At 37.5% G+C, this 13,207-nt stretch overlaps 1 protein-coding gene across 3 annotated transcripts in view; it reads left to right on the forward strand.

The window, feature by feature from the left end:
- RTN3 (reticulon 3) overlaps nucleotides 1-13,207 on the forward strand; it is a 61,970-nt gene that overhangs the window by 17,771 nt on the left and 30,992 nt on the right. The window contains exon 3 of one of the 3 annotated variants that reach the window (XM_035013087.1): nucleotides 6,623-8,700. The exons of 1 other annotated variant lie outside the window; for it this stretch is intronic. In XM_035013087.1, the coding sequence (XP_034868978.1) occupies nucleotides 6,623-8,700 (2,078 nt within the window). Of the gene's footprint in view, nucleotides 1-5,203; nucleotides 8,701-13,207 lie in introns of those variants that run through there. One more of the 3 variants, XM_035013085.1, reaches the window with a different exon arrangement.

Below are 13,207 nucleotides of genomic sequence, written 5' to 3' on the forward strand. Positions count from 1 at the left end.
CTGCTGTTAGTGATGTAAATTTAGTATCATCAGGGGGCTCTGCTCCCTCCATGAGCACAAAATCAAACTGAAATTTGGTTTCTACTTTTGAAACCTTTGAAAAGAGTGGAGGCTGAAAAATACGCTGATTTTCTTTAGAAAGCATGGAAGAAAAGTAGGTAAAAATAAGATGGGAAAGAGAGGAACCTGAAGAACTGGAAGCACCTTTGCAGTAATGAACATTTGCATTCAATTTGAGTAATGCAGTAGGCATCTGGAATAGGAAGTTAGTTAAACACTGGACTTTGGGGCAGGCATTTGAGGGAAAAATTTGCCAGTTACAGCCTTTTTTTTAACAAGAGCAAAACATTTTTCTTTGTACAGAAGAGACTTTTTGTTTAGGATTAGCTTGGCTGCAAAGTGTCTGCTGGCTAACTTCCTATTTCGATGCTGTGGCTGAAAGTTGCTGATACTGTTTTGCACGAGAATTTGTCTTTCCTTCCTGTTTTGTGAACATAAGAAAATTCAAGTGTAGGAAAACCTATACCTGAATATTTCAAGCCTCCCTTGTATGAATAAGCATAGTATTTCTTTGCTGATGTGTATGGTTTTTCCATGTTACAGCTATCCTTTTAATTAAAAGTAATGAATTTCCTTAGTGAGGAGGGTTGGAAAGTAACCAAATGGTATCTAAAACAGGATTCTAAGCTATTCACTCTTTTTAGGAAGTACTCTGATAATAGGATATAATATTCATTATTAATTACTTATTTCTAGATCACATTGTTTTCAGTAATTAAGTTACCAACACCTGAATAAAAATATTAAGTCTTTTTTGAAAAGGCAGTTTGGGGGACAAGAAACAAAGTAAAGAGAAATTATTTTGAAGGATAGAGTAAACAATATATGAAGAGATTTTTTTCAATTCGAGTGTATTTACTTGATGTGAACACAGTATTCACTTGGAAGTTGATTTTTCATGTCATTTTTAACTCCCCACCTTGTTCTGAGATATAAAATACTGCAGGCAAGGAAGAGGGAAAATTCTTCCTGAATTCCCACACCTTATTCTCCAATCAAACGGAGCTTTTGCCTTATTCCAATCAAAATTTCGAGTTACTATACTTCAAACTTAGCAGATAGAAGTATTTGAAGCATGCACAAAAGGACCACCCATGCCCTACTAAACTGTAAGCTGTGCTTCTGGACAAGGACAGGGGCAAGAGTGAGAGTGAAAAGCGTCAGGTTCATCTCCTGTGGGATTTTTACAAGACTAGAGTTCTGAAGTACAGCTCAATTTTTCTACCTTTCTAAAATTCGTAAAGTTCTGGTTTTCAAACCAGGTTCATTACCTAGGAAACTTGTAATGCAGATTGCATCCATTTCAGGAAATTCTGAGTCAGTAAGGCAGAGATAATACATGAAGTACTAGTAGTTCTAAAGTTTGAAAGGGAGTGTAAAAGACGGCATCCAAGACTGTTTTTGTGCCAGGTTGTTATATTGTTCAGCTAGTTGTACATTGAACTAAAATATACTTTGGCCTTGGTGGTGGTAAAATGAAACATTTTGTTCAGAAAAAGTTCTTTTTTCTTTCAACCTTGCCTTCCATTTTTTTATGTGTTGGACCGTCTTAAATGTCTTTACCTACATAGAATCCAGTATGATTCTTGGAATGCCATAGACATTTGTTTTGTAATAACTGATTCAGAAGTTGCATCACCCAAATTTTTGAAATAGATAAAAGCTCTTTAAATTACTTTTATTTGAGAATGGTAGGAGGGAAAAGTGTCTAAAACTCTGAATGAGGATTTATATACTCTCCCCTATCAAAAAAGCATATGATCTGGAGTCTCTGTGTCAGGAGATTTTTTTTTTTTTTTTTTTTTGAGAATGTGGTGTCTGGGGACATTTACTGAGGATTTACTAAGTGCCAGATAGTGCTCTAAGAACTTTTCACCTATTAACTCATTTAATCCTCACAGCAATTCTCAAGTTAGGTGCTTTAGTATCACCGTTTTTTAGATGAGATTAATCAACTTGCCAAGGCCACACGATTAGTAAGTGTGATCAAATGATTTTGCATCTTTTAATAGAAATTTTTGGTCTGGGAGCGGTCTAGAAATTTAGACTGCCAACTTAATTTCCTAGTCTTATTTCGGATAGTACACTTAAGTGGAGACTTATAAGTATTTAGACCTTAGGAAGATACGGGTAAGCAAACAGCTCAGTACTGGATAAATTTGGGAACATTCTCATGATTATTATGGGGTTATGACATTTTTCACCTCTACCATATATAATTCCCTTTTTTTTTTTTTTTAAAGATTTTATTTATTTGACAGAGAGAGACATAGTGAGAGAGGGAACCACAAGCAAGGGGGGGTGGGAGAGGGAGAAGCAGGCTTCCCGCGGAGCAGAGAGCCCGATGTGGGACTCGATCCCAGGGCCCTAGGACCATGACCTGAGCTGAAGGCAGTTGTTTAACAACTGAGCCACCCAGGCGCCCTATAATTCCCTTTTTCAACAAACTTATTAGGTGTATAGAGCCATACCATATTTTTAAGTAATTAGAATTCTTGAAAATGAATATGCACATTAAATCCTATTACAGCAAATAACTAGAAAATATTCATAATGAGGGAATTTTTTGACAGACATTGGTTTTGAGTAATGTTGAAAGTCTCTTGTAGTGCATGTGAACGGTTGGATCTTTTTTTTTTTTTTTTTTTTTTTAAGATTCTATTTATTTATTCATGAGAGACAGAGAGATTGAGAGAGAGGCAGAGGGAGAAGCAGGCTCCCAAGGAGCAGGGAGCCTGATGCGGGACTCGATCCCAGGACGCTGGGATCATGACCTGAGCCGAAGGCAGACGCTTAACCATCTGAGCCACCCAGGCGCCCCGGTTGGATCTTTTGAAAAGGCAAAGGGAATGGACATTTTCTGAGATGTAAGATGATCCAGAGTCATTCTATCAGGCAGTTTTACAGTGTATGGTATTTTAAAAACTAACAACCTTCAAACTCCCTGGCGATTTCTGCTGTTTTACAGACTTGGACAACACCAGTGACTATTAAGTGCCATACTCACTAATTGGAAGAGTCTTTGCTTATGGGAGCTGTTCTAAAAAAGGCTTAGTAGATTCTGGTCTCGTTCTATTTAATGTTTTCATGCCTTTATAAACTTTTTACTTCCAGCCCAGTTTTTTCCATTGTCTCTGTACAAGTCAGCTCTGTCCAAGTTTGTTAGGGTTTCAACTAGCCAAAGAAACTTCCTTTCATTTGCTGAAATTCTAAACATGATAATTAAAGTTGAAGCACAGATGAGGATGCTAACTTATTTTGCTACATGTGGGAAAGCTTGATTGACAATGGTGAGAGCTAGTTCCTGTATCTCACAGTCTCAGAGAAATTAATGCAGCATTGAGCTCTGTTTGCACCCTAGGCTAACCCCCGAGAAAGCACTATCCATTCCATATATTGTCACAAAATTATTAGGAAATATGACTAAAGTTATTTGTGTGTGCATAATAGTGACATCATATTAAAGAGTCTTAATTAAAGAATGTTATAAGTTTTATTTATTGCAGGACTTGCTAGTATTCTGAGAATAAGATTTCTAACCTAATCTTCTGGCTTTACCTCGGATTATTATATACCTGACTTAAAACTTTTGGAGTATTAAGAGTTCAAAGAAGAAAGGAGAGAAACAAGGCTTGGAAAACTGACCAGGTTGTGTCCTGACAAAGCATGTTAGAATGGTTCCACCATGCGTTTTCCCCCAGTAATGTGCACATTCTTCTATTAGCATTTAGGGTAGGTTGCTTTCTTTTTCTTTTCCTTTTTTTTTAAGATTTTATTTATTTGACAGAGAGATAGAGACCACAAGTAGGCAGAGCAGCAGGCAGAGGGAGAGGGAGAAGCAGACTCTCCACTGAGCAGGGAGCCCGATGTGGGGCTCGATCCCAGGACCCCAGGATCATGACCTGAGCCGAAGGCAGACGCTTAACCGTCTGAGCCACCCAGGCACCCCAGGTTGCTTTCTTTTTCATTTCTTCAGGCCCACCACCACCACCACATCATCACTTTACTTACTGATTTTGCTTATTGTCTGTCTCCTGCTCTGGGTGCAGGTACCCTTAAGCACCACAAACTCAAGGATCTTTTGTTTTGTTCACCACTGTTAATCTAGTTTCTAAGGCAGTGTCTGACACATGACAGGCACTCGATTAATATTTGTGGAATTATTAATTCATTTTGTCCACTTTTGTCTATAAGATGGCTGGTCTAAATTATCTGATATCTCAGTCTCTATAAAATATACAAGCCAAGCATTCCCTGTAAGGTGGAGTCAGTTTTGATCATGTCAGAGTTCCATTCATGTTTGAAGGGAGGGGTTCCCAGTTTTACCTTAATCCAGATTTAATCCATTGAATGTTTCATGGTAGAAACAGTAACCAATAAGTTCAGTAATAATAACATAGCTCAGATCATGGAATATTTCTGATTTAAATGTAGCCTACAAATGAACTACTAAAAATGTAGTTCTTTAAATTTCAGGGTTTTGAACCTTTTAATCTATAATGCTGAGCTTCATTTATATTGTCTCCTTAATCTGGTCTTGCTGAGTACTAAATAACGATACTATATAATGATAGATGCAAACCATCTTTACTACATTAGAAATAAACGTGAATTGGGGCGCCTGGGTGGCTCAGTTGTTAAGCGTCTGCCTTCTGCTCAGGTCATGATCTCAGGGTCCTGGGATCGAGCCCCGCATCGGGCTCCCTGCTCAGCGGGAAGCCTGCTTCTCCCTCTCCCACTCCCCCTGCTTGTGTTCCCTCTCTCGCTATGTCTCTCTCTGTCAAATAAATGGATATAATCTTTAAAAAAAAAAAAAGTAAATGTGAATTACAGCTTGCTTCAAGTATTTTCTGTCCCACTAGTACAGTTTGTACCACCAAACTGTGTTTTTCCTCAATTTACAAAAACTTTTCCCCCCAATACCCAGATAACAGTTAAACTGTTCTAAAGGTCATATCCTATTACATGAAATTTCAGTCATGTGTTGAAATAGAGGAACTTTATCTGGCATTTGGAAACATTTTTATAATAGTTAAATTTTATTTTTTGGAGTAAGATATTTAGTTTTTATTTCTTTTCAGTCTTATGAAATGATTTTGAATAAAGTCACAATTTTGCTTCTATTATTCAGCTTCTCACATGAAAAAGAATATAAGCTGAATAAAAGTAATCCCAAAGGTTTTTCTCTTTCATAAATTCACTCATTCACACTCAAGGCAGTGCTGTCCTGAGCCTGCTTAGGTCTCACCTGGCCAAACAGTCTTTGATTCACTCATTTGGAACGATTTATTTAAGACTTACTTTGTTCTAACTCCAGAGATAACAACAATGTGCAAGAGAGACAGCACTTACCTTGGGACAGTTGTTTTGATCTTTTCTTCTGGAAAAACTTGCTAGGTTGGAAAGTTGGAAAACAATATGATAAATCACTGGCTGTTGTAGTATTAATAACTAATAAGATTTAATTAATGTATTACTTTTAGAAGGATATTTTCTCTTTTAAAAGGGTTTCTGGCGTTAACTCTTCTTAACCACAGAACAAACCTTACCAGTTTGCACAGTTCAATGTTGGTTAAATTGGCAAGTTGGTGCAAGAGATTTTGGAGCAGGCCAACCATTTCATACTCTTTAGTTTAAAATGAGGCCGTCTGTACCTGAGACCAATCTTCCCTGTGGATAGAATAGAATAATTCTAGTCTGATTCTTAGGCTCAGGAGGGATCCACTGTATCTCCTAAGAATCAAAAAGAACTGTGGTCACTTTTTTTTTTCTTCTCAAACTGTCAGACTATAACAGTGGATTTGTAGAAACCCTGTGTACTGAATTATGCAGCTTACAGATAAGAACATATCAGTACTTCATAATATTGAGTTATGTATGGATTACATTGAATAGCTCTACCAGGAAAAAAAAAAAAGGAAAAAAAAATTTCCCCAGATTTCCCAATCTCATTATACTTCTTTATGCTCTACTTTTACAATGGAAAAAGTAGACTGAAAAGTATTTGTCATGAAAATTTTTTGTCATCTGCAATTTGTAGCATGATACAGCTTTTCTGTTTCACTCTTGGCACTTTTATGCATGTTTTATAGGTTAATTGTTGATCATTGTTTTGTTACATATTTACATGTGTGTATGTATATATATACATCCTGTGTGTGTGTGTCTATATATATATATATGTAACTTGCAAAATGAAAAGCATGCTGCTTGGCCTGACTAGCTAATGTGTGATTGTACCTGGTAAACAAACTTTTTTCTTTCAAATTCTGACTATAGAGGGATTGAGCTCTCTTTGCTCTGATGAGCCACCTTCAGAAATTATGACTTCCTCCCTTTTTTCGTCTTCTGAAATGCATAACACTGACCTTACAGTACTACATGGAGAAAAAAGCAAAGTGTTAGGCAGCCAGCCTATTTTAGCCAAAGGAGGAAAAGACTGTTTGGATCTACTAGATGTGAAAAAGATGGAAAAGCTTCAAGGGACTAGTAAAGACATAGCATACTCCCCAGTTTCTGTTGCAGAAGGAGTTCAGTGTAACCGTCCTTCCATTCCGGTCAGTTTCCCTGATCGTCCTGCTTTTCTCTCAAAGGAAGTTGGTCTAATGGAACAGCAAATAAATAAAAATCAGGAGTCCAGGAACCCAAATGAGGTACCAGGTACGGGTGATGAAACTGGCTTGGATGTTGATGACAAGTTCACTTTGCTAAAAGCCCAGAAACCACTCGCCCAGCAGCCTAAGGCAGAAGGCATTTGTACATATTCCTTATCCCCATCTGAAGTTTCAGGAGGTGGTATTATTGAAAAGGATTCCCCTGAGTCACCATTTGAAGTAATTATTGACAAAGAAGCATTTGACAAAGAATTTAAAGATGCCTGTAAGGAGAGCACAAATGATTTTGGTAGGTGGGCAGTGCACATTGATAGAGAATCATCTGCAGACATTTTGGAGTCTAGTGACAAACTATTTCCACTGAGAAGTAAAGAGGCAGGGCGTTACCCAACCTCTGCATTGCTCACTAGACAGTTTTCGCACACAACTGCAGCATTGGAAGAAGTGTCTAGATGTGTGAATGATATGCATAACTTTACTAATGAAATACTGACTTGGGATTTGGTTCCCCAAGTGAAAGAAGAGAGCAGTAAATCTGACTACATCACAAAAACTACAGGACTTGATATGAGTGAATATAATTCAGAAATCCCAATTGTAAATCTTAAGACTAACGCTCACCAGAAATTTCCTGTATGTTCTATTAGTGGGAGCACTCCCATCATTAAATCAGCAGGTGATTGGGCACAGGCATCTCTCCCACGAGAAAATGCTGTCACGGAAAAACCTATGCCAGACGGTCTCCATTCCACGAAGGAAATCAGTATCAAAGGTGTGGGAGGCAATGTGCAGAAACAAGATAACACACTTTCAGAGTTACCTGGATCTCCTTTTGAGAAAAGTCTCTCTTTGGGTTCTGGAGTGGCTAATGTGAAAGTGGTCTTACCTGATGGCCATGTGAAAGGTGAAATGAATTGGCAGAGCTCTGTGTTAGGAGAAGCCACAGAGGCTGATAGTTCTGGTGAATCTGATGACACAGTAATAGAGGACATTACAACCAGTATTTCATTTGAAAGTAACAAAATTCAGGCTGAAAAACCTGTTTCCATTCCAAGTGCTATTGTAAAAAGAGATGAAAGAGAAATCGAAGAGATTTTCAATTGCAATAGGGAAAATAAAACATGTGAAAACTTTGAAGGGCCAGTCAGTGGCTCTGAGGCAGCGCAAGTTCAGCCTGATATTCTTGAAAGGAGTCCAGCTGGTGAGGCAGCGTGTTCACAAGTACCTGATCTGAATGGCACGTCAGAAGAGGTGGAGCAGTCGGGTAGTATGAGTGAAGTTGATCCTGAAAAGCCTGTTGCAACCGAGAACCGCAAACATCCCTCAGCTCTGTCTCCAAGTGTTCTTCCAGAGACAGAATTCTCACTAAATGTGACAACCTCTGCCTATTTGGAGTCATTACATGAAAAAAGTGTTAAAGGTGCAGATGATTCTTCCCCAGGGGACCTGATAGCAGCCTTTACAGAAACCAGAGAGGAAGGAATTGTAGATAAAGATGCAGGAAATGCCTTTCAGGCAACATCAGAGAAGACTGCAGACTTTAAAACAACTCTTGCTGTGGAAATCTTGCATGAAAATGAATCAGGTGGTTCTGAAATTAAAGATAGAAAAAGCAAACACACTGAACAAAGCAAAGAAACTAATGAAAGTACGGTTCTGGATGTTTTCCCTGCCCAGGGTACTCCAGCAGCATCTCTTGACTTAGAACAGGAACAGCTCACAATCAAAGCACTTAAGGAACTGAGTGAAAGGAAGGTTGAGAAGTCAGCTTCTGTACTGGATAATGTAGAATCTTCTCCTGAAGAAATACTCAAGCAGACTTTCACATGTGATCCAGAATCTTCTTGGCTTCAGAGATCGTATGATGTCCTAGAACACACAGAAGTTAATACTGGATCTGATCTTGGGATTTCTAAGAAGCCCACAATTAGCAAAGAAACTCCTAGGGTAGATACTATTTCGAGCCTTAGTAAGACTGAAGTGGTAAACAAGCAAGCCCTAGCAAGACTTCTCACAAACTTCTCAGGTAATCATTTACATTAGAAATACTACATGTGATTAATTCTGCTGTGATTGATTACTTATCAGAGTGTCATTTTTCTAAGTCTCTGATTTTATATCACCAAAATTACGGCTAGAATAAAAACAACACTGCGTAATGGGGAAAGGTAGAATTTTTTTTTGTGGTTGCCTGATTTGTTTTTCTTATACAAATATTTCCCAAAGCAGTAGACCACTTGTTAAAATTAATATTCTCCTTAAAACATTTTTTATGCTTCAGGTTTTTGGTTTGTTTGTTTTTTTTCCTCAAGGTTCTGCTTTCCTTACAGGTTGGCCCTAGAGCAGTTGCTGTGTTAAGAATATCATTAGGCATTTATTTATTCACAAAGCTTACTTTTAAATCTCCATAATAGTAGCACTGCTTAGCACTTGGGTTTTTTGCTGTGGGCCTTGTGAAATCTATTTAGCAATCAAAGATAAAGGAATTCCTCCTGGGAACGACAGCAAATGAAACTTTTAATTAATTTGATCTTATACTACAGAGATTTTATGCTCTGAAAGTAGGTAACCAGTATTGTATTATAGTACTGTTTTGTGAGTATTGCTTAAGAGAAGTCATGCATTCTTCTACTTTGGACCTTACTGAATACTCTTCAGGCCAGATTTATTATGTGGTACTAGAAGCTTTTCCCTTTGTCTTCTCTCTTTTTTTTTTAAAGATTTTATTTATTTATGTGAGAGAGGGAATGAGAGAGAGTACATGAGAAGGGGGAGGGTCAGAGGGAGAAGCAGGCTCCTCGCTGAGCAGGGAGCCCAATGCGGGACTCGATCCCGGGACTCCAGGATCATGACCTGAGCCGAAGGCAGTCGCTTAACCAACTGAGCCACCCAGGCGCCCTCCTTTGTCTTCTCTTTATTTGAATGATTACTTTTCTCGAAATCAGCCTTCAGTTACATTACTGCAAATGCTATCTGTTCTGGGATCTTGGAAGGTGTAAGAAGAAAAGGACATTTAAAGGTTTCCAAAAGGGACCCACAACCCTAAGTTCTGCACTCACTATACGGTCACTCTTAAATCTATGTAGGGGTCTCTGGTTTTCCAGGCTTCTTTGACAGTAGATCCCTTTTTTCAAATGAAATCATATACAGAGTTACAATATTTAAAATAAAAATAAGATTTTTTTTGTTAGGATAAACTTATAAAATTGATTATACCATTTCCTTTTTTTTTTTTTTTTTTCTATAAACATTTTATTATGCACAGAATGGGGAGGCCTTAGCAGCCCTTAGCAGCCACTTTCCTATCCTGGTGGCAGCCAGAACGCTGCTCAGCTCCTCCTGCTGGGGTGCCTCTCAAAAGGAGTGAAACCGCACACCTCTCGGATCTTGTCCTACACTGATGTGATGTGCTTGGTTAGGTGCTCATGCCGGCAGAAGTTCCTTGGCTTGTTCACGTTCTTGGTCACCTTGTGGTCCTTGTTGAGGTCCATGACCATGGGGTTTGCAGAGCCGTGGCTGCAGCTCTTCAGCTGCGGCAGAAGGGCACCCTTTACTTTTTATTTCCTTCCTGAAGACCACAGGCAGATTACTTAGTCTTTCTAAATTTTAATCTTTAAGATAGAGATAGTTGTGCTTACCTTGTAATAATATTATGGGGATCAAATGTGGACATGCAGATAATGCAGTGCTTAGCATATAATAAATACTCATTTAGCACAAAGTACAGGACCTGGCATGTAGTAGGTACTGGATAATTATTTGTTCATTGTTAAGTGAATGAATTGTTCAGTATCAGTGAAAACATTGAGACTGTTTTATAAACTAAAAAATTTGAAGTGGCAGTTAAGGATAGCTGTTATACTCTAGTTAAATTGAAGATTGCTGAGCTTGGATTGAGGAGTGCTGAATTTTCATTGTTGCTTTACAGCATCTAGAAAGCTTTGAACAATTAAGTTATATCACCTTTTGAGGCCTCAGTTTCCTTATCTGTAAAGTGAGGATGTTGAAGGAGATGATCCTCAGTATCATTTTAATAATAAGATTCTCCGACTCTGGTATATTCTAGGTTTCTTTATGAGTTGTTGTCATAATTCTTACAGGTTGTTCTTTTGAATGATAAGGCATATAGGAATTAGGCTACAAGGACTTCAGTGTCTAATTTTGGCAAATTCCTGCTTCAGTGTGACCTCAGATAACTCACCTAACTGGTTTGGCATCTTCCTCTGTTAATATGGTAATAATTATTTTGTCCTGCTTTATAGTGTTGTAGTAAACAAAGTACTGTGTAAATACTAATTATTAGTAATTCTTAACTGAGTTATTTAATCTGTTGTGAAAGGTGAAATGGGCTATAGAAATTTAGGATATTTGTCACTGGCCAAATTCTATCATTAGTAGACATTTTTAGATGCTAATTAAAGACCGGTATAATGAGACCAAGAAGCTAAAAGGTCTTCCTTTGCAGGCTTCAAAATAGAAAACCTTTTTAAATTGTCTTACTTTATGAATAAATATTTTAAAATACAACTACTTCAGCAAAATACATCAGTCTCTAGTTCTAAGTAGTACATCTGAATAGTCTTCCCTTTGAAGTAAAACCAGTTCTGTAATTAGGTTCTGCCTAAAATTGTTGGGGAAAATAGGCAAAAGAAACAATGAAAAATATTAATGGTATTTTTTCTTTTGCTGTCTTATGGTATATTTTATACAAGTTTGTAATGAAGCATAAGTTTCATTTCCTTTATGATGATATTATAGTTCAATAATTATGGTATGATCTATGGTATAACTAATTGTTTGGGGAAAATTTAGATCCTGCTCATCATACACCTAATTGGGTGAAGACAGGTTTTTGGATTTTAGTATCCAGATTGGCAAGAATGCAAGGAAATAGGCAGGTATATATTTTGGTGATAGGTAGATGTAAGTTTTTACAACTTTTCTGGAAGGCATTTTGGCAGTATGTAACAGAGTCCTAGAATTAATCTAGCAGTTTTGTTTCTAGGAATTTATTCTAAGGAAAAAAATTATGTGCAAAAACAACTACAAAGATGTGGGGTTTTTTTGTTTTTTGGGAGGTTTTGGGGGTTTTTTGTTTTGTTTTTTTAAGATTTTATTTAGAGAGAGAGCTCTAACAAAGGGAGAGGGAGAGAGAGAATCTTAAGCAGACTCCACGCCCAGCATGGAGCCAGGTTCGGGGCTCGATCTCATGACCCTGAGATCACAACCTGAGCCAAAATCAAGAGTCAGATGCTTAACCAACTGAGCCGCTCAGGTGCCCCTACAAAGATGTTTTTTGTAGTGCTGTCTAAAATATTGGCAGGTATCTCCATGTCTTATTACCTATCTGTGCAATCGAATATTATGCAGCCATTGGAGCTGTTATAGGTTGTTTTTTTTTTAAGAAATGGAAAAATATAGAAAAGTACAAAAAGATATACACTCGTATTTCTTTATGTAGAATTAACTTCTGTGAATTAACATTAATGGTCATATTTGCTTCCAAACTAAAGAACCCTTAGATTACCACCTGACCCACTTACTCCCTACTTCCCTTCCCCAGAGGTAACCACCATCACGGACCTGATAAATCCTTCCAGCTTGTTTTAAATGTATGTGTATGTAGTATTGTTTTGTGTTTTCAGACCTTTATTAATATTACCATCTTTGTTATGCAACTTGTTTCATTCGACATTAGGGTTTTTTTTTTTTTAACTCTTTCCATATTGAAATATATAAAATTTGAATGAAGTGAATAATTTATTCATTTTAACAGCTTTACATACAGTAATCCATTTTATCTCTGTTACTTTCCTTTTGATTAGGATGTGGATTATTTTCCATTTTTTACACTTACAGACGGTGCTGAAGTTAACATCTTTGTACTTGTCTGGTTTTACACATATACAAATATTTCTCTAGGGTCAGAGTGCCACTGCTTATCAATTTAACTTCTAGGAATGTGCATTATTTTTCTAGTTATTGTCAATTTGCTGTCAAAGTTGGAGTTCCTGCTATTATGTGAAAATGTTCACAATTTTTTTTTTAAGTAATCTCTTCACCCAAGGTGGGGGCTCAAACTTACAACCCCAGGATCAAGAGTTATACACTGTACTGACTGAGCCAGCCAGGTGCCCCCAGATGTTCATAATTTATTAATAAAAATTGTATTATTGAACCCCCCCAGCAGAGTTTTTGTTATCTGATAAATGATTACAGTAGGAAAACACAAGTTAAAAAAGAAATTATTCAGAATAATTATTAAAAGTGAATCTAGGGGCATCTGGATGGCTCAGTCAGTTGCTTGAGCGTCTGACTCTTGGTTTCAGTTCAGGTCACGATTTCAGGGTCATGATATTCAACCCCACGTCTGGCTCCACGCTGAGCATAGAATCTGCTTAAGATCTCTCTCTTCCTCAGTCTCTGCCCCTTCCCCCACTCATGCATGCACGCTTTCTCTCTTTTTATTTTTTTTTTAAAGATTTTATTTATTTATTTGACAGAGAGAGAGCACAAGCAGGGAAGCAGCAGGC

The sequence above is a fragment of the Mirounga leonina genome, unplaced genomic scaffold, assembly GCF_011800145.1.
Source record: "Mirounga leonina isolate KUSES-001 unplaced genomic scaffold, KU_Mleo_1.0 Mir_166, whole genome shotgun sequence".
In the NCBI taxonomy this organism is placed as follows: Eukaryota; Metazoa; Chordata; class Mammalia; order Carnivora; family Phocidae; genus Mirounga; species Mirounga leonina.